The sequence below is a fragment of the Prenolepis imparis genome, unplaced genomic scaffold (assembly GCF_030444845.1).
Source record: "Prenolepis imparis isolate NDT839.2.m4 unplaced genomic scaffold, iyPreImpa1.0 SCAF_4, whole genome shotgun sequence".
Classification (NCBI taxonomy): domain Eukaryota; kingdom Metazoa; phylum Arthropoda; class Insecta; order Hymenoptera; family Formicidae; genus Prenolepis; species Prenolepis imparis.
In genome coordinates, this window is record NW_028141162.1 from 16,778,953 (window position 1) to 16,805,287 (window position 26,335).

At 30.8% G+C, this 26,335-nt stretch overlaps 1 protein-coding gene across 1 annotated transcript in view; it reads right to left on the minus strand.

Annotated features, from left to right (window-relative positions):
- LOC145934694 (uncharacterized) overlaps positions 1–26,335 on the minus strand; it is a 156,143-nt gene that overhangs the window by 92,791 nt on the left and 37,017 nt on the right. The window contains exons 2-4 of the mRNA XM_083035345.1: positions 23,090–23,286; positions 22,955–22,996; positions 6,785–6,914 (exon numbers count right to left, since the gene is read on the minus strand). Coding sequence (XP_082891471.1) covers positions 6,785–6,883 — 99 coding nt within the window. The 5' untranslated portion in view covers positions 6,884–6,914; positions 22,955–22,996; positions 23,090–23,286. The remainder of the gene's footprint in view (positions 1–6,784; positions 6,915–22,954; positions 22,997–23,089; positions 23,287–26,335) is intronic.

Sequence of the window (26,335 nt, forward strand, 5' to 3'; positions counted from 1 at the left end):
TCAAATAAAATAATTGTGCTGTAATTGTACTGCGAATTCTTACAATTAAGCAAATTCTATATTTCTTTGTTACAAATATATATTTGAATTACTATAACGATAAAAATGTATTTTATAGTTGTCTCAAAATACTCCAATTTCACTTGCTTTTATGTATGTATTATATATTAAAAATTTATATATATGTATATATTTAAAAATTTATTTTATAAATGTAATTAAAGATCTCTCACAAATTATATATCTATAACAATTAAAAATATTACTATTGCCAACAGTGCATAAAAGAAAACTTAAATGTACGAAGACAATGAGTATGATCAATAATACAAAACTAAACTCAAAAATCAAATTTCGATTTCGTCCTATTAAACGTTTCCGAATTAATTAGTCATCCTCTCATCCAAGACTTAGGCCCTGCGCACAATAGAGAAAATATTAGGAATAAATATTAAAAATTAGGAATAGGAATTATTTTAAAATAATAAAATCGAAAAAACTCTGATATAAAAATATAAATTCAAATATAAAGGACTGGTAAGAGCTAATAAATTAGTAAGAGTCCTTTATATCCGAATTTGTATTTTTATATCAAAGTTTTTTCGATTTTATTATTTTAAAATAATTCTTATTCCTAATATTTAATATTTATTCCTAATATTTTCTCTATTGTGCGCAGGGCCTTATAAAGTTTGCTTTCTGAGATATCAGCTCCACATGTGTTTGAACTATAGAACCATCAGAAGAGAGGTATATAATGTGTTAAAGTTGCAGCCTGCTTTACCAGTATCGAAGCAAGAAACTTCCTGTTGTCGGTATATATGCAAGAAAATGCAATCCGAAGGCTGATCTTTCCTCAGAGAAACTATAGATGACGTATATATAAATATTCAAAACACGCGAATAATTTTTAAAGATTATCTTACGACATATTTTCGAAAATTCGACTACAATTAATTCCACGTTATACTATTAGGATTAAAACAAAAATTTTTAAGTATAAAAGCTTTTACAAAGTTGAGAAATAAATGTATTTGAAAAATATTCACTTCAGCAAAAATAATTTTTACCCTAGTAATAATAATTCGCACAACAAATCATTGAATCTTTCGCATAAATATCTTTAAGTTTGTGGTCAAAATTACTGTTGACTTAAAACATAAGAGGAATTAAAATTCAGTATTTTTATATTTAAAAAAAAAATCAATCAATTATCTCTAAATTAGGCGCGACAAAATTGTTTTCAAATTCTTCCTTTTGCTATTTAATATGTAATAAATTTTCCATTTAATTAATTTTCAAGATAATTAAAGAGCACTTTAAAAATAATTTTGTCACGCCTAATATTCACGCGGAAAATCCGCTCGCGATCTGTCTCGGGTGAATCTGCGACGAGTGTAAGATGGAAGAACAATTACGGCGCGCGCCTTCTGAGAAAAGCCATTAAGCAATTCAGCGGGGCATAGCAATTTCGTGTATGTGACACGAAACGCTCTGGTCCTGGGGACGGAATGTGACTCTGTGCAAATTGGATAGCACCTCGGCGCGAAACGCGAATCATTCCCGGCGCGAATTCCGCGTCCCGCGGATGATCAGAACCGTGACGCCATAATTATTGCAAATAATCCGCAGAAGATATAACCGCAGGGAAGATAACGAAAAATATTACTTCCGCCATTCCGTATTTTACAAGATTTATCCTTCCGTCCGACGTAATCTGATCTAGTGATATACATTTTAATTTCATTCAATTGTTTTGTACAATAAATGTTTCCCTTCGAAACAAGATAATACCTGTGTAGATAATACCTGTGTTTTTTTTTCTAAAATATTATAATAAATTGAAAAAGGCTCTGATATATAAATCAAACATTATTTTTAAATTCCTCTTTAATTATTTCGAAAATTAATTAAATATTAAGTAGGAAAATAATTAAAGAAGATTAAAAAACAATTTCGCCTGACTCTTATCAGCCCTTTTCATATCTAATTACGTTTTATTCACCGATTTCTTTAATTAACGAGCTCAGTCGTTTGCTCTTTATCTCTCTATTTTATATTGAAAGGAAAACTACGTTTTACGTGCTAACTGAAAATTTTTGCAGATTAATTTCATCGTTTGATGAAGAAATGCTCCAAGAAGTGCAAGATAAAACTAATGGCGACTCGTGTCTGGCTAATAATATTTCGCAAGATGTTTCAGCGTTCTGTTTCAACGTTCTCTCGAATGTTCTGTAGCCACGTAGGGGTCAGCGACCACAGTGCAACGTTATCCGTTCCGCGTTGCCAGGCTATCGATCTGCACAGAGGCGCCTTGACCGACCTCCGATGCATCACCACCAAGTGCAAGTGCAAAAGCTCTCTTTTTCCCTCCCTTTTTCCTCTCTTTTTCCTTCCTCGCCTCTCGGAATAAAAGCGACAGGAAGAAAGCAACAGTATTGGGCGAAAGCCCTCTTCCCCCCACATATATAGTTACATATTTGTTATATATAGTTACGTATTTGTGTACTTGCGAAACTCGTAAAACACGTGAGTTTTATTCGTCAGAATTTCATATCTCATCCACCGATAAAAAATCATTACTCATCTCCGGAATGAGTGTTCGCGACGATCACGTGATCGCAATGACGGAGTATCGGCTGAAAAACTTGTGGAAATATCGGGCAAATAGAATTCGCAAATCCTCCAATCTTCTATTATTTCAAAATATACACAGAGAGAATTTTCTTTTAGAATTTACCCTTGAAAGTCATGGTAATCGTGGGACAATATGGTATGGAAAGAATTTTATGAGAATTTCTGTGATTAATATTTATCACAAAGAAAAATAATATCTATCACAATAATATATAAAATATGTTTGATTAATTTTACTATAAAAATATAGTAAAATTTACTAAAAGTATGGTAAAATTAATCAAACATATTTTTAAAATTCTTTCCATACCATATTGTTCCACGATTATCATGATTTTCAGAGTAAATTATAAACAATCCTGAACAATATACATATATCGGGTTCGATTCCCGATTCAGCGATTTTCGGATCTATATTTTTCTCTCGCATTTAATTCTTTAAGGGGGTTTAGGGGGGTTAGAGGGGATGTATAGAATAAAAATCTCAAGTATGAGATTATTCCATACAAGACTTGGCAGTATACCAAGCAGTAAAATTCGTGCCCTATGCACAATTAATTTAAGTCCAGCGAAAAAATTAAATTTCGCTGAACAATATAATTTTAATCCTTCAATGAGCTGAATACCCAGAGCAACTTAATGTTAAAAATATTTAAAAAATGTTTCTCCGTCCAAGAAAAAATATAAAGGACCTATTTTGAAACCTCCTGAAATCTAACGAGAAAAAAATATTCGATGTCCAGCAAGTGCTATAAAAAAAAATTATCGCAATGTGCAGTTGGTACCCGGGTACCCATGCATTGATGGAAAGGTGGAAAAATTATTGACAGAGGTAAGAAAAATCTTCCTCTCTTATTTAGCGAAGAGTTATTCAACCGATATATTTTTTCAGTCAGTCACATTCGCGACTGCATTCGAGCGAGAACAGACAGCGCGATTTCAACTTCGTTCTTCTGCAAAGTAAACATCGCGTGATGGCAGGGCAACGACATCAATCGCCCGGTTATCGATTCGCCGAACCTCCGTCGCGAAACGCAACCGAAGAGTTGCAAGCGGATGTTGCTCGCGCATTCTGGCTACTCATCCATCTTTCACCGACTAGACTCGAGTATCCCATTCGCCGAAGAAGGTTCAAGGTTACTCGTCGCGAGTTTCACTTTCAGCGAGTACTTTTACTTCTCTCTCGACGAGGCATCGCGCTCGCAATCAAATCAAGTTCACGGCTTGACAGCTCAAAACTCATTGGAAATTGAAGACTTCAAATATAATCTGTATATCGGGACTTAATCTTGGAGTCACATTAAATTAAATTACTTAATTAGACGCCTGATCTTAGATTGATAATGAGTTCAAGCTGTGTTCATTAAGAGAATCGTCGAGGAAATCATGAGAGATATCGCCAAAAGTTAAATCTAGATTTTATAAAAATAGATTATAAAAAGTATTTATATATTATAATATATATTTTTATAATAAATGTATATATTTTATATACATAAAGTATATTTATATAAAAAATACATATAGAAAAAAATATAGAAAAAAATACAATAGAGTAAAAGATCATTCATATTCAATAAAATATTAATCAATTATTTTATTGAATATAAATCTTTTACCTATTTTTCTATATATATATATATGTATATTTTTATTAATAAAAATGTGGTCTTCGGAAGATATATTCGTCTGTATGCAAAATAAAAAATATTCAACGAGTTGTAAAAAAAAAAATCAGTGTTATACAAGTCGACGATACTAAAATTCTTAAAGCGACTTAAAGTGACGAAGATCTGTTCCAAGTTCCTGGAAATCTCATTCTAGCAAATAAAATAAAATAAAAAAAAACAATACTTTCCAGTCTCTCAATCTTAATTTAAAATTCTATCGTTCCAACGAAGCTGGGCCGGAAACTTCTATGAAGTAGAAGACTTCGAACTTTTATCACTCGAATCTAACGACAAAGGAAGAGTTGTCGAACTTTTCCTAACGACATTCTGCGGATTGTCTGGTATAATCGTGCCTATAGTTGTTAACACAACCAACGCCTGTAACAGAGAGAAGCTGTCCAGGACGCGATTATCCGCGATTTAATGAAATTAGAGACGACCGCACGAGCCTCTAGGCAGGAAGCGCTAAAAGCACTCGGCAGGAACGATCGTTGATCTACTTTGGCCGAAGACTTTATCCACTGGACAAAGTTCGCAAATCGCACAATCACTTGGACACGTCAATTTTGCAGTTTCAGCAAATCGCTATAAGAGAGTCGCGGAAAGAGATAGATAAATAATAAATTTATTTCATACCCCAAGTTGTCAATTTAGAAAACTTTAAATAAAATTATATTTATTTATTATTATTTATATTTATTTATTAATTGATTAATTATAATTGATTAATTATAACTGTAGGATCAAGTTGTCGTATAGATATCGATGATATTTTTAAAATATTATTAATATTAATATAGATTAATTAATATCAAGAAAATCGAGAAGTATGAAAATTAATTAATCTTACATTGAATAAATTTTTTACAATTTTAATTGTATAATTATCCAATATTTTATCATATATATAATATTGATAATATTAATAATATTTAAAAAATATTATATATATGACAGCTGGATAATTATACAAATATAATTGTAAAAAATGTCAACTAGAGATTATTAATATTTCTCGAGTCGATCCGTAAAATGCGATAATTGAATTTAGAAATAATTTTTATGAGTCTCGCGCGTGTCCTCTTATATGTAAAGTAATTATCGACTTATATTCAGTATAGCAGGGAATGGTGATTACTTCAGATCCCCCAGATACATTGAAATACAGGCGGCGTACGAAGACACGTGCACGCTTTTCAAGGAAGCGAGCTCGCATCAGTGGCTTCTCACATGCGAGCTACTAGACGAATCATTTAGACCGCGCGCCAATTGACACCAATTGAGAAGCGCGTACTCTAGAGAGGCAGTTTGTCGGCTGCCTCTTCATTGGATCGCCTCGTCTTTCAAACTAATCAGATCGAAATTTCACGTAGTAGTAGAGACGTTAATCAAAGAGACGTACAAGCAAATTTGTACTAGTCTATATATCATATCTTATTTAATATAGGTATGTGTGTTCGGACTTATAAATTATATCAGCCCCAGTATCATACAGGAAAAAATATATTAGCTACACAAAGAGAATTTTCTCTTAAAATTTATCCTGAAAATCATGATAATCGTGGGACAATATTTTATAAGAATTTATCTGATTAATATTTGTCACAATAAAAATAATATCTATTATAATAAAATATAAAGTATGTTTGATTAATTTTACTATGCAGTTTAGTAAAATTAATCAAGCGTGTTTTATATTTTATTGTCATAGATATTATTATTTTCGTGATAAATATTAATCACAGAAATTCTCATAAAATTCTTTCCATATTGTCTCATAATTACCATAATTTTCAGGGTAAATTCTAAGAGAAAATTCTCTCACAAAGTGTACCATAGCTAAATTTTTCATATTCCTATAATAATATAGGGACATCTAAAATTTAACTATGGTAATTAATATTATTTTTCTGTGTATAGTTCGTTTTATATTAATAGAAATGACAATTAATTAGTAGAAATGACAATTAATTGTCGCAGTCTAATTAATAAATGTAATGTTTACACCCAAGGTGCAGTTTGTCGCTCTCCATACGCCATTCACGATTAATTAACATTAATTACAGTTATATTATAGGTCCTAGTAGCTGTTAGCTACTATCTATGTGAACTATTTATAATTCCTAGCGTGTTTGTTGCGATGTTCTCAGTTATTTCCGAAACTATTTAGCTGTGCGCGTTATTTGAAAGTAATTAATTAGTATCGTTTGAAATTAATTGCCGTAACGCGAAGGAGTTCGCGCTTTATGATATCTAACTTCTCTTTTTATACAATCGGTCGAGAAACAAAAGTTCCTCCAGTTTTTCCCTTATCCTCAGATAGTTAAAAAAATCTAATATATATGTATATCTGAGATATCTAATATGATATTTGTTTCACGAAGAGTCCTAGCTGTCAACATACTGTTGTCGACGGCGGTTTTTGACCGTAAAATGGCCAACGAGAAAAAGCATGCGAGAAAAAATATAAAACTCACCACAGTCAGGCTGTCCAACTCGCCCAGCCACTCGTTCAGAAGCTGCTCAGGATCTGTCTCGTTATCGCTATCCTCAGCTTCTTCCTCGTATCGCTCCATAATAAATGGACCGCTCGTCGAATCGTCTTCCCTGCACAGAAAAGATATAGATTTTGTTAAATTCTTTCTCGAAACATTTATATCACAGATATAAAAAAAAAATTCGAAGAATACTCGAAAATTATAATAGAACAAAAAGGCTCTCACAGTTGAAAAATTTGTGTTAAATTTAACAAATATCACATATGTTAAATGATATGTTAAATGATCACACGAATACTGTGTTAATATTTTAACATAAAATAAATGCAAACTTCAAGTAAACTTAAAATAAATTTTGTATTAAATTAACATAGTTTTAATGTGAAAATTAACAAAAAAAATTGTTAATTTTACATTTTATCATCCCCACTTATATTATAAAGTAAAATTAACATTTTTTTCCTGTAAATTTTAACAGATAAATCTTGTCACTAATAATACGGAACATATTTATTGTGCAAAATTAAAAATAAATACACATTGTGTTATTTTTACACTTTTTTTCTGTTATTTTAATAATTTAACATTTGAGTTCAATTAACACAACAGCAATATGTTAATTTTACACATTAATGTATTAAATATTTAATACAAAAATTTTAACGGGGACCGTTTTTAACAAGAAAACAAATTTTCCAAATGTACATACAATAAATACAAACTTTAGGTAGGAAATGGAAGAACCAGACGCAAAAATTAAACGTACAACAAACTTGTTTCAAAATCTAGTTTATTTAACTTCAACATTTAGATCCTTCCTCTTTGAACCGATTGGTGAAGATGATTCGAAGGAAGAAAAACGTTCAAATTAAATAAAGAAACAAGTTTGTTGCGTCTAATTTCTGCGCCTGGCTCTTATTTGGCCATTTTCTACCTGAATATTATATTCGAAAAATTCTCTTCAATGCAAAATATTCAATTGTACGCGAAACACACGAGTTTGAAATTAAAAGCGATCTCAAAATCTGTTGTTGCAGCTATAATTGTTTAAACCGTTTAGGAAAAATTCAAAAAATAATAGAAGCGAATAAATTGCGATGCTTTTATTGAAATTGGATTTATTTTAAATAAAATCGAAAGAGAGAGAGAGAGAGAGAGAGAGAGAGAGAGAGAGAGAGAGAGAGAGAAAGAGAGAGAGAGAGATTCCCAATCGCGAATTTGGAGAATTTGTTTTTCTTATTGTTAGCAGTGACGTCCAATAAAAATGTCACAATAAAAATATGTGCGGGAGGGAGAGAAGATACCTCATCCAATTATCGAATATATACTGTGGGAAGCACGTGAAAAAATGATAAAAATTTGAAAATTGAGAAATCGTGAAAATACAGAGAATGCACGATTCGCGTAATTTTGCATCGGCACCTTCGGTTTACACCGAGTATATGTCATCGACAAATATGTACCGTCTACATAAGGCAGCTTTCTTGCGCTCGAGGGTAACTTGCGGTTGCCAGCCGCGTGGAGAAACGTTGACAAAACGTTTAGAGTATTAGTGGGTGTATGTGTGTATATGCATGTGTATGTGTATGTCACGGGCCTTGGCCCGAAATTCCCATTAGCGGAACCGCGGAGCCGTGATCATAGGAACGCGAGCGGTCTAATGTCGCTTTGTCATAATTCCTTTTCATTAACTTGTATAATTGGACGCGGAAAATGGTTCGTGCCGTAAACTGAAATGCGGGAATCCGCCTCGTTGTGATTAATTGTGACGTTTATACGCGTTTATATACGCTTTACCTTAACTTAAGTTCGACAAAATGTATATATCTTGGCAAATACGAGATCCTAAAGTACAATCAAATATACAGATATTGTTTGATTAAATGATAATAAAATTAAATTTAAAAAAAATGAACAAATTAAACGTGCAATTTTTTATATAAAATTATTTTTAAAAAATTAAATATTTGTATAGAGACAAATGTGTCGTAATATTTTGTAATCGCCTGGAAATATAATCTCTAGATTAAATAGCATATAAATAGCATTTATTAATTAGTCGCTGCAGGGAAATCAAATGCGTTTCGTTCCAATTAACCGTACTATATTTTTCGCGAAGGTCGACGCGGACTTTTATATTGTATGCGGAAAAAACGGGTTAAGGTAAAAGGTTGCGCGTGCAACACATTACAGAATTAAAAAGCCGCTGTTAAACGTTGAGAATTAAGTCGCAAATTACAAATGGCGTTAATGAGACGTTAGATTAATTTGTCGCATCGCGGTCAAGTGCACGCGACGCCATTACGCGATAATGAAAATTAATTTAATGTTCGGATTGTCTCGAGAGAAATTAAATGTCTCGCGCTCGTTTCCCCTCCTTTCCCTCATCCTCATTTGCGCTATTCCGGACGAAGCGTAATCCCGATGATTGCGTCATAAATCGGCTTTTTCCTGCAATTGCACTGTTTCCGAGTCCCGTTAATTTGATTCTCGTATAGGGTAAATATGCAATTCGCGCGACTGTTGATTATATCCGATATATATCGTCACGTTGCAACAATGCAACTGCGTTTCCTTCACTATCTCCCGTCGAAAGACCTTCGACGGGATCAGCCGCATATTTCTACGATTAGTTTCGATCGTAGTTTCACGATTAACTGATATTAAGGTTGTATGTGACATTTTGAGGATAATGAAAAAGGATAGATTGTTCTATATCGCATTTAAAAATGACACGAAAAATTTGACAGCAATATGAATCAAAAGTTATTGCAATAAAATCATTTTTATGCTATTATAAAAATATAATATTGTTACAACAAAAAAAACAATGACAAAAATTCTAATTACTTTAAATATTCAAGATGACTTATGCAAAGGATTCACAGATTAGATTCCTTGTAAATAATTAAGATTTATTAAAATTTATGTAGTTGTGCATATTTTTGCAAAATATTCATTTTTCTTCAAATTACATACAAGGTATATTCATGTCCAGAATTTATCAAAAATTCTAAAATTTTTTAAATTTTACCCTCCGTCAAAGATAATATAATAATCGGAAATAACAGCAGATAATATAATAAAAATGTATTATTGAATTAAAAATATGTTATAATGTGTACATAATGATATTTGCAATACAGTAACATTTTTCAGGAACTGTATAGGCAATACAACCTTAACAAAAACGAATTGCATTGTGACAGCGATAAAGTAAAAGATGATAAATCTAGAAAAGTTTCTCTAAAAAATTTCTCGTGCTCTCTCTCTACAAGAATATAAAAAATTGTACAAATATATTTATTTATATTAATCTTTAGATAATGTTAGTTAGTAAATTTTTAATTTTAATTTTCGCAACTAGATATTGTATATGTATATAAGAGCTACACAGTTGGAAAATTTGTGTTTTCTTGTTAAAAACGGTCCCTGTTAAAATTTTTGTGTTAAATATTTAACACATTCATGTGTTAATTTAACATATTGCTGTTATGTTAATTGGACTCAAATGTTAAATTATTAAAACAACTAAAAAAAAGTGTAAAAATAACACAATGTATATCTATTTTTAATTTTACACAATAAATGTTCCGTATTATTAATGACAAGATTTATCTGTTAAAATTTACAGAAAAAAAAATGTTAATTTTACTTTATAATATAAGTGGGGGTGATAAAATGTAAAATTAACCATTTTTTTAGTTAATTTTTACATTAAAACTATGTTAATTTTACACAAAATTTATTTGAAGTTTGCATTTATTTTATGTTAAAATATTAACACAATATTCGTGTCACCATTTAACATATCCGTATTATGTTAAATTAACACAAAAATTTCTGTGGACCGTTTGGGACAGGTGATATTTGTTAAATTTAACACAAATTTTTCAACTGTGTATTATTCTATTTTTTTATAATTTTAATTTTTAAGTTAGAATAAATTTTTCTAAATTTTATTTCTCATGCAATTACATATAGAGCGATTGATCCCGAAAGAAAATTTTTTTCACTAAAATCAAATTTTCGTTTCCGCTTAAGACGCTTAGTATCTTAACTTCTCTTGTGAGGCATGTATGAGATCGGGATTTGGGGGTCGCGAATTTTAAATCGCCGGACACCCGCGCCGGGTTTTGTGCGTGCCCGAGCTGAATTATGCGGCGCGGCTTTGCGTAAACACGCCACGTCACGTTGCAGGTGCGGTCGCAATCGTCGCGGGGAGAAATAGCGTTGCATTCCACCAAAGGGAGGGCGAAACTGCAACCGCGCTAATTGCAGACGGGGCGAGCGAGAGAGAGAGAAACGGGTTTACTGGGTGCGCTGGACGAGGTGTCCTTGCAAGGATTTTAACGCGATGCGGCGCAATAGAGCATATATGCGCATGTGTGACGCCGGACCTGCAACTTTCTTGCCATCAAAACAAGCGCAGTTATGCCGGAGAATGTTGCACACGCCATACTTCCTGGATTGTTTTATATATATATATATATATATATATATATATATTTTTTTTTTTTTAATTCCAAATGTGTATAAATGTATACGTAACACATGGTTGTAACTTCCTATTTGAGAGATATAATATTTGACGGTTTTACACATATGTGCACAATATACCTAATATGTATTAAATTATCAAATATTCATATCTCTGAAAAAAAGAAGTGCTTTAAATATAAAAACGGTCCAGGACGACGTAATAAAATAATAACTGAAGAAATCTCAACGGAAGACGTAACACTCTGATAATGTTATATAATTAACTTTTAAGAAATTCAAAATTTCTTAAGAATCTTAAAATTTTGTTATACTGCATCAATTAAATTACATTAAATTAATCTAACGTAATAATATAGATTTAATAAGAAATGATACAAGTATCTTTTATCTTAATTTTGTTAGTTTTTCGCAAAATCATTATTGCTCTAATTATTATTATAAATTATTATCAAAAATAAATATAACAAAAAAATGAATTTATAGAAGAGAAGAAGCAAATATTTCTTTAAATAATCAAAATAATCAAACATTTAATCTTCCCCGTTTTCGAACAACAAGAATTCTCTATTTTATATATATAAATTTATAAGAAGAAAAAATAATGTACAGAATATCCTATAAATAATAGAATCAATAAGGTAATAATTTTATATTTAAAAAATTAATAAATCGGAAATGTAGAATAAAATTTTTTCATAAGGCTTTGTTTCCGAGAAAATTGATTTTAAAATTTGAAAAAATAAATAATATATCTATGCTTTTTAAATGGCTAATAATTTTGTGTCACATCTTCGTTTTATAATAGCGATTATTAATATATAAATATAAAAATACAACATTCCATTTAATAATAATAAAAAAAAACAATTTAAAATAATTTAAATTACCTGAAATTTAAATTAACTGAAGAAAAAAGTGTAATAAAGAAAGTATATGTAGAAAGATTTTATTTTTTTAATAAAAATATCATGCATTTATTTAATAATCACTGTGAAAATAAATTCAATTTATAATACAAAATTGTTATATATTATTCAAACTTAAGAAAGCTAATTAATATTAATAATATTAATTTTTCGATTCTTAAAGTCTTTCAATTTTCTCAAAAACAAAGTTTCGGGTACGAAAAAAATTTATTCCACATTTTCATGTCTTCTTTCATATAAAATTATTACCATTCCAATTATACCGCGAATTACAAGACACTCAGCACATTACGGAGAGTGAAATCAAAGAAATAATAAAATAAAGTTGATGAAACCATTTGCCTATAGCGCCATGGTACGCCATGGTACATGAAACATAGACTGAGATATCGATTGCTCGATTAATAATGCAACGAGCAGACAAAGCTCTCTCCCGCTTCTCCAGCAGCGGCAACATAACCGATGTTGCAAAGAGCTAGACGACTCGCGCCCGATCTCTCTCTCTCTCTCCTTCTCTCACTCTATCTTTTTCTTTCAATCGAAACGGGTTCCTACATCGATAACGAGAATGCCTCTCCGACTACGTACGTAGGTTCATCCTTCAATGCACACGCGAGCGAAGTGATCGATCGCGCCGTAGTAGTAAACGGCTTTATTTAGAGTCTGATAAAACGACGAGGAATCCAACGCACTTTCCCCGTCTCTCCTTCTACCATCGAGACGTGCGAAAAATTCTGTTACACCGTGTCATTCCGTGGAAAAACTCTGTTACAAGTCGATGGACGTATCTGTATGATTGATCGAGTCAGGTGAAAAAGATAAGCGACTCTCCCTTTGAGCTTTGATACCTAGATACAAGGTTATCAGCTGACGCTTGTCAGTTAGCTGCCTCTGGCAGCTCTCGACTCGAAAAAGTGTTTATCGTCGAATTAGCGATATCTTCTCACGCGATGGATGAATTATCAGAGATCTAGGATACTCGAGGTATCACGCAAGGATCAATATAAGGGGGAACCTCTTGAAGAAAACGACTAAAAGAACGAGAAAATGGAAGGGATCGTCGTCGAATCGATATTTCGGATATGCGATGAAGCGTACAGCAAGAGCCGATGCGACACGGAAATAGTATCGGTATTTTGATCAAGTTAAGAGATATCCGGAACGATATCGTGAAGTATTGGAAACACAGCCGATATCAGTTTTGAAAGGTAACAAGAACGGAAACTTAATATAACATTTCTAGAACGCGTTGCTGCCCTTTAATTCTCTTCAGTTTTAGTTTTGTATAAAGAAGTTTAAGTTTTATATAAGAACACAGAGAATTTTCTCTTAGAATCTATCACAATAAAATATAAAATATGTTTGATTAATTTTACGATGCAGTTTAGTAAAATTAATCAAACATGTTTTATTATTGTAAAAATATTGTAATAGATATTATTATTTTTATTGTGATAAATATTAATCAGAGAAATTCTCATAAAATTCTCTCAGTGAATAAAAAATTCAAATTATAATAATATAATATTATTATAATTATTATATTATTATAATAGAAAAAAGATAATATAATAATATTATATTATAATTATTATATAATATTATAAATATAATATTATAATATAATTAAAATATTTTTAATATTAATATAATATTATTATGATATATCATTATAAATTATATATACATATAATAAATATTATAAATTATATAACGCCATAAACATAAGTTGGAATAATTGAGTTCGTTTACGTGATTAAAATTAGATCCTCCGTACATTTGATTAAAATTAGATCCGTATAAAAATATAGAATTAACGTAATCATCTCATGCTATGGCTTTTAGAAGCTCGTGTATTATTTTATGTAAAATTGGAGTGCGATATAGCGAGAGAAAGACGAAGAATGTTTGCAGGAAGCGCCTTGCTGTCACGGCAATGGCGGAAGTCTCTTGGGAAGGATGCACGCCGACTTTCCTCGAGTCTTATCTCCTCTTTCACGCAGAGTTCTCTTCCCGTGCAACGCCCCGATTCGATCGATCTTCACCTTCTAGCGTTCTCAGATCCGCCTTATGGAACAGAAGCCTGCAAGCCGCCCCTCGCCGCAAAGAAATTCCGCGGACACGACGAGGGGTGTTCGGGAAAACGAGAAATGAATTCAACAAATCTTGTTCCTCGAGAGGTGTCCGATGACTCACATGTAGATATACGAAAGCTCGGAAAAACCTCCCGTTCACGAAAGACTTGGCGCAACATATGGATACGCAAACACAGAAATTAAAACAGCGAAACGATGCACCGAAAATTCCGTCATTTCTAAATAAACCCCGAGTTTCAAATCGAGGCAAGCGAATTTATTAAACAGAAAATCAGATTTCTTTTATGTCTATATATTAAATTTGTTACGATTTCACCACTGCATAATTATTTATCGTTATTTATATTATGAGATCTTTCTTAATAAAAAATTGATCTGAAATTAGTCAAAGTTACACATTTGTCATTTATTATTTATTTTTTCCGAGACACTTAAAAATAACGAAATAATGCACTGAAAATTCCGGCATTTCTAAATAGACCGAGTTTTAAATCGAGGTCCTATATTAAAGCAAGTTTATTAAACATAAAATAAGATATTTTTATTAATATGTATTAGATTTGCTACGATTTCATCAATGCATAATTATTTAAAATATTCAAAAATATATCTTTATATTACGAGATTTTTCATAATGAAAAATTGTTCTGAAATTAGTCAAAGTTATACATTTGTCATTTATTATTTTTTCCGAAACACTTAAAAACAACGAAACTGAAAATTCCCTCATTTCTAAATAGACCGAGTGTTAAATCGAGATCCTATTAAAGCAAGTTTATTAAACATAAAATAAGATTTTTTTATGACTATATACGTGTATATTAGATTTGCTACGATTTCATCAATGCATAATATTTAAAATATTCAAAAATATATCTTTATAAACGAGATTTTTCATAATGAAAAATTGATCTGAAATTAGTCGAAGTTACAAACTTGTATTTGTCATTTATTATTCTTTTCGGGACACTTGGACGACTTCTCGAAACTTTGCAGGTGCATCAACCGCGAAATAAAAGCATCAACGACCCTATCGACGTGTCGAATCGATAGTCGCGGCTTCGGAATAGAGGAGTTGTAAATGTCATTCGTGTCTCGCTAAATTATTCATTGATGACACTTTTGTATACCGTGTCGTAGAAACGTGGAAACTTTTTTGCAAAATTCTGTTTGACCGAGTGGAATATATTCGCGGACGATGCACTACTATGGGGATATAGCGTAGACGTGTCGGGGGTGTCGTTCGATAAGCAACCGTCGTTGCTCGTTGCCCATGGCGATGCTAAATAATACCTCACCTGGGCACTTCGTAGCCACCTCTCTCCAAGGAGAGCCACCATAGTCGGTAGAGCGATTAAAGACAATTTGCGCGGAGCGACGCTCGGATTGTCTCGGCACGCGAGACACGCGCCCGGAAACAGATATTAAGCCTTCCGGATTGTTGCGTGCCGCAAGGGACGCGTCGCTCCTCGTGAATTAACAAGTAATATTCCTTCTCGTGATATATTCATTGCGCATGAAATATCGGTTCTTGGCGTTATATATAAGTTCAAATAAGTTGAAATAATTTTTATAAACTTTAAATTCCAATTTTTTTATGATACTATATTTATTATGATACCAATAAATATCGAGGCGCTCTTGATTTTTGTTAAATTAATTCATTAAAATTACTCTAGAAGTTTTGCTTTCTTTATTATTCTCGTATAATTATAATAATCATTAATAAATTATTAAATTGGTTTGCTTTTTGTGTGTCCGTTAATATACATATAATAATTTATATTTTTAATAATTATTATTATATATATAATAATTAAATTAATTATATATATATATATAATTGTATTATATTTATATATTAATAAATATTACATTATTATACATATAATAATAATTAAAAAATTATTATTATATACATTTAATAATTAAAAATATAAATTATTATGTGTATATTAATGGCAGACACAATATATATAATATTTCAATCGATAATATTTTCAATTCCATCAATCTTTTTACCAAAGAAGAAAGATCTTTTTTTCTTAAATTTTTAACTCGAAAACTATGCTCTCTTCGATATTACCTGGCACACATGTGCTATGCTTTTCTAATAATCCCGCATCGTATCTTTCTGTGTGAGAGACATCCTGTATAAGAATATTAATGATATACAATGACAGCATCCTTAATACAATAACGTCATCTTGTATAAGCAACCAGTCCTGAACATGCAATATTTTACGCCTTGCATGCAGGAGGAAAGATTGCGGTTTGTTAATTCAATGGACAATGTTGCGATATTTGAATTACAAATGCGCAGCGCATACAATTTGACTAGGACATATCTTCTTCTGCAGATCGCGTTTTCATCATGACAAAGATATATAGCCTTTTCAAAGATTATGCATTAACGTTTGTTTGGAAATATTACCGCTAATTATTCACGAGGCAATTATTAAGTGTTAATAATGTTTTGCTTTATTATTATCGTTTATCTTAACAAATAGGCAATCAAGTTATCGCGTATCATTGCTATAATAATACTGTGTATGTAGAATGCATATACGAAAACAAAAACAGGGGAACAAGTGAAAACTGTAGATTAATTTTTAATGAATTAATAGCTTCGAAATTTAATAGTGTATCAAAAAATAATAGAAAATAAAATAATAAAAAAAATTGCGATATATAGAATCGACTATAAATAATTACTCTTATTATTATCGCAATAATAATATAATAATCCATATGCGGCACAAGAAATATATATATATTAAAAAAATATATGTATTATAAAAAATATTTAAGATCAAGCAGTCATATAAATCTTCCATTAATAATGATTTTGCGTCATTTTCCGGACTTTAAAAACCTTTTTTAATCAACAATCAATAAATATGAATTCCATAAGAAAGCGTACTTCAAACATACTACATCATCGATAATCTTGGCTGAAAGAAACATTTAGCATTTGTCATTTATAATTGAAAACGATAATAGTGAGTTGACAATTTTCATTCGCGCGAAAACGATACGAGATTTATATATTAAGAATTAAATATAATTAACAATAGTATTAAAAAAAATATATATAATAATATTAACTTTTTTTGTAATTACTGTCCTATAATATTATTTAGAAAAATTGTAGAATTCTTAGAATAATTTTAACAAATATTTCATTTTAAACATTCCTAATTGACGATCGAGATCTTGTCAATCGAGAAGATATATTCTTCGCGTCGCTCGCTGCAATATTTCACAACAAATGCGTTGGAAAAGCATATGGTGACTCTTGCGCGAAGAAAGTGCGACTTCGAAATTGGATGGAAAAGTTGAAATTCTACAATACAAACATGTATTGTCGATGTAAAGTAAGATGGATTTTCGCGAGAGAAATCAGGTACGTTGGGGAAATTTAACTTTCATGGAAAATTACCAAATTGGTCATTGATACATCTATCTATATAATTACATACATTATACATAATATACATAATATATATAGTATATATATAATATATATATTATATATACATTTTATTATATGTATATTATATGTATATTATATTATTATATAGGTACACTGAGAGAATTTTCTCTTAGAATTTACCCTGAAAATCATGGTAATCGTGGGACAATATGGTATGGATAGAATTTTATAGAATTTCTCTGATTAATATTTATCGCAATAAAAATAATAATATCTATGTATCATAATAAAATATAAAACATGTTTGATTAATTTTATTAAACTGCATAGTAAAATTAATCAAACATATTTTATATTTTATTGTAATATAGATATTATTATTTTTATTGTGATAAATATTAATCAGAGAAATTCTTATAAAATTCTTTCCATATTCCATACCATATTGTCCCACGATTACCATGATTTTCAGGGTAAATTCTAAAAGAAAATTTTCTCCGTGTATTATATTATATATAATTGTATATCCTATATATAATTATTATACAGGAAGATTATTACATAATCTCTAAATAAATTATGCGTAATAATCTTCCTGTATTAAAGACGAAATTAAAGAAAAAAAATAATAATAATAAAATAAAATATCAGCTAAGCATCAAATATAATTATAGCTTTAATCAACGCGATATTAAATTTTATTTGCGATTCGGCTGCGCGTTATTCCGGGTTCGCTCTTTTGTTCGTTCTGTCCGTTCTCTCTCGTCTCGTTTCGACGCACTCCATATTCGTTCCACACCGACTCGTTTCGCTCTTCTTCCTTTTGTGGCGCCGCGTTACGCACTTTCGCGATTCTCCTTCTCGAGAGAGAAGAAAGGACGATTTCGAAAGAGAAAGAGACCGAACTCGACGATGAGAGTAGGACAGCGAGACGAAGTGAAAGGAGGAACTGTGGAAACAAAGGGACAGGGACAGACCCACGGAAGTACAACAAAATAAACGTTTACACATGGAAAAAGAGAAATATGAATCTCGAACTCGTCGAGTGTCTTGGGTTACTTCTGTATCGCATTAACAGCAATCACAATTTGCCATAATTTAATATCATTCTTCTATGAAATATCACAATAAAAAATTAATAGTTATAGTTTTTGCATAATATTATGTGCATCATAAAGTACAAGTTGCATAATATTATATGCGTGTAGTGTAATAATATTCTCTAATGACGGGGTTGTATTATATGTATTATATAATATAGATATTATACTTTTTAATTTATTAATGCAAGAATGTTGAGCAATTTTTTTTTATTAATCATTTTAGAGCGATGATTAATTTTAACGTAAAGAATTTCGAACTTCTTCGGCTCGAAACTCATTTGATGGGCGATCAAAATTCTTATCGTGTTTCTATGACAGCCAATGTAGGGTTGCTTTTGTGTACACTTTGGCAAGCGTGCAAGGCGCGACTCATTCATATTTCCCCGTGTTAATAAGTCAGCGGGTATCTGTGGCTCATCGGAGAATCGGCATGAATGCCAGGACTGTTCTACATCGCGTTCCGGTTCGTCAAGCGATGACGTCGAAATAGCGGCGCGTCATGTTTGCCCTCGGCGCCACAAGTGCATTCTCGCAAAATAGGACCCATACGATACATATCCGGTTTCGGAAATCGACTCCATATTTCCATCTTTTTTTTTTTGTTAATCGTGCAGCTTGTGTTCTCAATTTCACACACAATTATATAATTATCATAGTTTTATTAAATCATTATTATAACTCTATATTGAAATTATATATATTTTAAATTTTAACGTAAAAAAATTAATATAGAATAAATTAATATAAATAAATATAAATGCAAATAAAATTAATATAATATAATATAGAATTAACACAAAAAAATTTTTATTATATTTTTAGATAAATTTAATTATATTATATTAAATTAATATATATTATATTAATTAGATAGACAGATTATTAGTGGACTATTCTGTATATAAATAAGATGTATTGTAAAATTCAATCCGAATTATATCTATTACACAAAATTGGAAAATTCTAAAGTATAAAACATGACAAAATTTATAAAAAAAAAACTTGAAAACAAAAATAAAATTATATGTGATACGAATAAAATTTTTAAGTAAATAAATACATTTTGCATTATTTATGTACGCCTTGTAGACATAATGAAAGTAATTTTTTGCACTTCAGTGCGAGCATTTCAGAATCATCGGACTAATAAATAGATCTCGTTCTTCGTGATTCATCTGAAAAATAATCTGGTCAGGCGCCCGCTGGGCGTTTCCCGGAAAAATCATAGCATCGACACATCGGTTTTTCAAAACATGCCTAAACGCCGATCTCGAATAAGACACATACGATATTTCTACGAAGAACAAATCACAGATCCAATCCGGTCTATACCAAGAAAAGTATGCGAGATTCTATAACTGGAGCAATGCCGGACGTTACGCAAGAGCGACGAAATAATCACGTGAATTGTTATCGCTTTTCCATTATATCATTACTGACAGAGATTATGATTTTATATTAATTATAACGAGAGGCTATATTTATTCTCAAAATTAATTAGTATGTGTTATATTTCATAATTAGCAAGACAAATGTATTATTTATCAATTATATTCGTAAAATCATTATCTACATACAGGTATATAAATTATTTTAATATTATAAATTAAAATTATAAATTATATCGCTGAATTAATGTCAAAATTTTTCACGAGATTCCTACTGTGATTCACTTTATTCTGATATTGCATGATTATTATCGTATATTATACAACAGAATTTAAGTTCTTGAAAAAAAATATAATAAATAAATAGAAAAAATAATAATAACGTAAATGTTGTTTTTATAAACATTATAACTGCATAAATTTAAATACTCATCTAAAATTATTAAAATTTATTAAAACGTCAAATTTGAAAGCTCTTACACAAAATGTAACTAAAATTTGACAGAATAAAACGTATAAAAAATAAAATGGTTGCATCATGTTATCCCCATTTATTTTGCAAATCATTGAGAGACAAAGTCATTATAGATTTACATCGCTCTTTTAATTTTCAACGGTTCATCTGCGTTCGCAGAAAACATTTCACGCGCGGAGGTTGAAGGAACTTCGCGCGATATAGTCGAAATAAACGCAAATACACGGCTCACTAGGTCGTGAATGAACGATTGTTGAGATATATCGCACGCGTGCGCACACGCAAGTAATCTGTATACACGGACAATCGAGATACAAGCTGAAACGCACCGCCGATCCGTGAATGAATCTTTGTTCGAGGCGAAGAGGATCGTTCTGGTCAGCGATCAATTTTCTAGGAAGAACGAAGAAAGTATCTTCCTTAGGTCTTATTTTCCCATCCCCGCGGAATTTATCGCGAGACGCGAGACTAAATTAATGTCTAATTTCGTCGAACAATCGACGCCTTGACGCCTACATGTATATTTTCTCATATCTCGGGATGAAATTTTTTTCGATTATTGTGTGAAATTGAGAGCAAGCGCTTTTACCGAGAAATTTTTCTCTTATCAAAATAATAAAATCGTTTTGCGAAGAATTTATTTAAAAAATCTTACAAGAATCAAGCTCGGAGAAAATAGTGAGTAAATATATTTTAATTTTGGCGAGCAATTATGTATAGTAAATTTTAAAGCGACAACACGGTGAAAAAATTAATTTTTTAAATATTTAATAATTTATAAAAAAATGTATTAAATAAATTTAATTTAATTTAATTATTATCTATATATCTTGCTTTATTGCTATCTTCCAATTGCAGAATTATAGTAAATTAATAGTGCTAAAATACACATAATTTTAAACAAATTTTTAAATGCCTAGAGATTTTTTGGAAACCAACTTTATATTGAGAAAGACGAGGCATTTAACCTCTCGAGGGATAAATGTCGCGATAAAATGAGATCCATTTAATTGCGAGCCAAGTCCGCGAGAGATAAAGGAAAGCGCGATTCAATATCGCGGGGGGACGCGATTTTTCCGGCTCCATCGCTCTTGAAGAATTCTCCATAGCGGACAAAAGGAGGACGAGGGGGAGGAGGGGTTGAAAGCAGACAAAAAAGGAAAAGAGTGCGGGCGAAGGAGAAAGATTGTGGAATACAGGAATAGCTGCGCCATACGTGGAGCACCGCATCTACACTCCCCCTCGCCTGTGTGCCGGGTGTTGCCGCTCCTACTAAATATAGAATTTCGATCGTGCTTTACCCGCGGTTTTCTTGTGACGAGAGTCACATCCGGCACGGACATCCTGCGCGACGAGAGCGTTGACTCTCGACGACGACGACTCTCTCGTCGCAAGCTAGGTTCTTATCAGAGATACAAGAGACCCCCTGACATTGGGCATATCTTTGACGTATATGGTTCTTATTAGATTTTTTTTTTAGAAACTGGTACTGATATCCTCCTTTTCTAAAAAAAGGCATGTTAAGTCAATTCTCACAAGTATTGTTGCCTCATCGCGAGGGTTAGCAGTTTGACAGTTTGTTCAAAATAAAATTAAATACAATAATATAATGTTTTAAATAATATTTTATAAAACTTTAAAATCGATTAATATTTTTGAGTTATCAGCTGATTTCTGTCAAAAAATATTAATCGCGCATACAATATATTTACAACATATTACTATTTTAATTTTTTACCATATTATTATTTGAAAATTTAATTAGCACATTAATGCTTTATTAATATTTTTTTGACAGAAATCAGCTGATAACTATCAAAAATATTAATTGAGTTTAAAATATATTATAACATATTATTTTATTTTATTTTATTTTGAACAAACTGTTAAACTACTAATCCTCGCGATGACAGTCTCTCAATGCTACGAATATAACGCATAATGCGAATCGAAACAGTTAATCAGCATCGGAAAAGATGCAATAATACTTGCAGAATCGACTTAACGTGCCTCTTTTAGAAAAGGATGTTATAATATTTTTAATTCGATTAATATTTTGACAATTATCAGAGCTGATTTTTGTCAAAAAATATTAATCGCAGATAAGATATTATAACATATTATTTAAAACATATGTTACTATTTTAATATTTTCAACATATACATATATACCCCCATTACCGTTATAGAAATATTATAAAATGAAACAATTTCTCACTCACCGATACGTGCAATAGCGGAGTTGTAGTACACAGCACGTTGATCTGAAAACAAAATATTCAAATTATGTATATGCATGTGTGTGTTGAATATCTCATAAACAATGCAAGTTAGAAAAAATGTTTTATTTTGCTTACCTCACAGTTGCCCCGATGTCGCTCGATGCCTCCCCGGGCCTCCTCCTCCTCTCTTGGTCCTTCGTAGCACTCACGACATTCGCGAAAACACGAATAATTACGATCGCCCGACACTTTATACGGCACTCCCGACGCGCGAAACTTTACACGGCACTCCCGACACGACGCGTGAATCGCACTGTGTATCGCAATGCTATCTGTAACAAATAAAATATATACATGTATTAGAATAATCTTATTATTTCGCATTATAACATACACAATATAAATATGTAAGCTAGAATTAACGATAGATATCCACGGATCGCAACACATTCGCGCGCGCGAAAACAGGTTAAGTTGGGTTATGTTTTGGCAAGAGATTTTGCATCGAATTTTTCGCGAAATATGCGTTTCGAACAATTACGACTACATATTAACGTTGAAATTATGATATGCGATTGATAAATATTACAATACAAAGGTTGGAAATCGTTTCCAACGATTATGCTTACTAATTAATCACAGCGGGACGCAGCTCCAACTGCCTGATACTCGCGGCGTTTCGGTAATGGCCGCTATTCTACAAACATCGGCAACTTCACTCTAATAGCGCGCGCGCGATACTATGTGTATACATGACTTAATATTAATAATTAATTAAAACTCGAAGGAGATTCATTCAAAAAGATATGGCTTTAGAAAAAAAAAAATATTAATCGAGAATAAGGTATTATAACATATTATTTACAACGTATTACTATTTTATAACTTTTACCATATTATTATTTTAAAATTTAATTAGCAAATTATAACATATACACAATATAAATATAAATAGGTAAGCTAGAATAGGTATTTAATTACCAAATTTTATTAATATTTTTTGACAGAAAAATCAACTGATTAAGAGACATTGAGAGAGAGAATGTCTCTTTCTCAGTATTAATATTTTCTCTCTCGTATTCATAGAAATGTTTTCGAGGTGTCTTGTGTATTTGAAGCTTGATTATTGTAAAAAATAATTAGTTATATAATTAATTTCTTGTATAATAATTAATTTGGATAATTTGTCAGTGCATCTACCGAGCAATCACAACGTCTGATTAATGTCTTATATTACTACTGAAAAAAAATTAATTGAAGCTCTACATGACATATATGATTAAAGCGTCAGCTGATTAAAGCGTTAATTTACTAATTAATTTTTAAAATAATGTTATAAAAATTAAAATAGTATAATATGTATTAAATAATAGGTTATATAATACTTTAAACTCGATTAATATTTTTGACAGTTATCAGCTGATTTCTGTCAAAAAATATTAATCGAGAATAAGATATTATAACATATTATTTACAACATATTACTGTTTTAATTTTTTAACATATTATTATTTTAAAATTTAATTAGTACATTAACGCTCTAATCAGCTAAATTCTGTGACAAAAATTAATCGAGTTTAAACAAACTTTATATTATTTTTTTTTAAATATAATTTTTTTAACAAAACCGAAGAATGGCGCGCGCGTAGCGCGCATTTGTGTTTTTCTAGTAAACTTAAAAAAAAAGCATTTATTATTCGTCGATATACTAATATTTCGTCATAGATGCTTCGTATTTAACGATGCAAGAGATAGTAGCGGGGTTTTATGACTAATACTCGATAAAAACATATTCGAGTAATAAGACACATAGTATTCTTTAATTTTTACTTTTTTAAATAGTTGTATATATGTATGTATAATATATTTAATTGTTCGGAAAATTTTCTCAATAGAAGAAAATTTTATAAGAAATTAAAATATTTTATTTATCTGTGATTCAGTATTTTATTTTAATAAAAATATTTTATTTAAATTTAACAAAAGTATTTTATTTTAACAAAATTTTATTTTATAAAAAAAATAAAAATAAAATTTTATAACAAAATTTTATTTTACATTTTCAAATTATTTTTGCATGAGAAGTCATATATGTATATATAGAAAAATTTAAGAAAATTTTCCAAATCAATATATTATACAATGTATATACAACTATTTTAAAATACATACATATACATATATGTATATAGGTACATATTTTGTTTTTATTTGTAAAAAATTATAATTAAGTTTCTTTACAACAAAGATTCTGTTTAATTTATTAAGATGTATATGTATACTCTAGTCATTCATCTTTAATGAGATTAGCAGTTCTGCTTAATTCATTATCTAATCAATATTTTTGAACAAAGAATATCTCGAAAGCAGTCTCATTATTTTTAATTTTTATTCCTAATGAACTCTCACGCTTCTTATTTAATGAATGTGTACAGGGGCACCTCCTTATATCTTCCCTGCCTCCCCCTTTCTCACTCAGCTTATCTTTCAGATAACTTCGAAGGTTAAAACGGAAGCAAAAGGGATCTAAAGACTAAAGTTGAGAACGAGATTCTTATACTTCCCTCGCGGTTGAATTTTTCCGCACGAGAGAAGAAAAATATATCTCTTTTAAAAAATGCTAATGACGACTGTTGCGCTTCGCCTCGTCAATGTTCTTCGAGAAGAATTATGCGCGAAGTATACAAGCGTATTGTTGCGAGAGAGGTGCGTTGACCCTCAAATCGATATTTCTATTAGGTCCGACATCAGCGTCCATTCATAAAGCCGGTAGTTTTGCTCCTCTCCACCTCTCTCATTTCCCTTGTCGTTCCGTTCGAACTCTCATCATCTCTGTCTTTCGTTCACCACCGCAATACGGTGCATTTGCACGAGTGTTCGTCCGTGTTGCGTGACACGACAAAGTCGTAGCCTTAGGTATAGAAAACTCCTCGCGGCCAAGACCTCGCTCTGACCTTTCTTCTTTCCCTCCCCTCTAATCCGATTCGAGATATGAAAATGCTTCGCGATCGGCATGACTTTCTAATCCGAGGATATATCGCCCGCGGTTTCCCCACCGTGAAAGATCCTCGATAGATATCAACGAAACTATTCCTCTTACGATTGGAATACTCGAGATGTGACGAGAAAATAAACGTCGGACTAAAAATTGTTCATAAAAAAATATTTTTCTAAATATTTTTATTTTAAAGAATATAGGAAAATTATTTTTTCGCATTTGTTGTGACTTTGATTCATAAATATAATTTTTTTTTTTTTTCAATTAAAAAATGATGTCATAATCACAATTACTCGAACTATGTTAATTTTCAGAATTATCGATTTAACTTTGTCCTTTTATTATTGGATCAGATTTTATTCTAGATATATTATAAGTTAAAA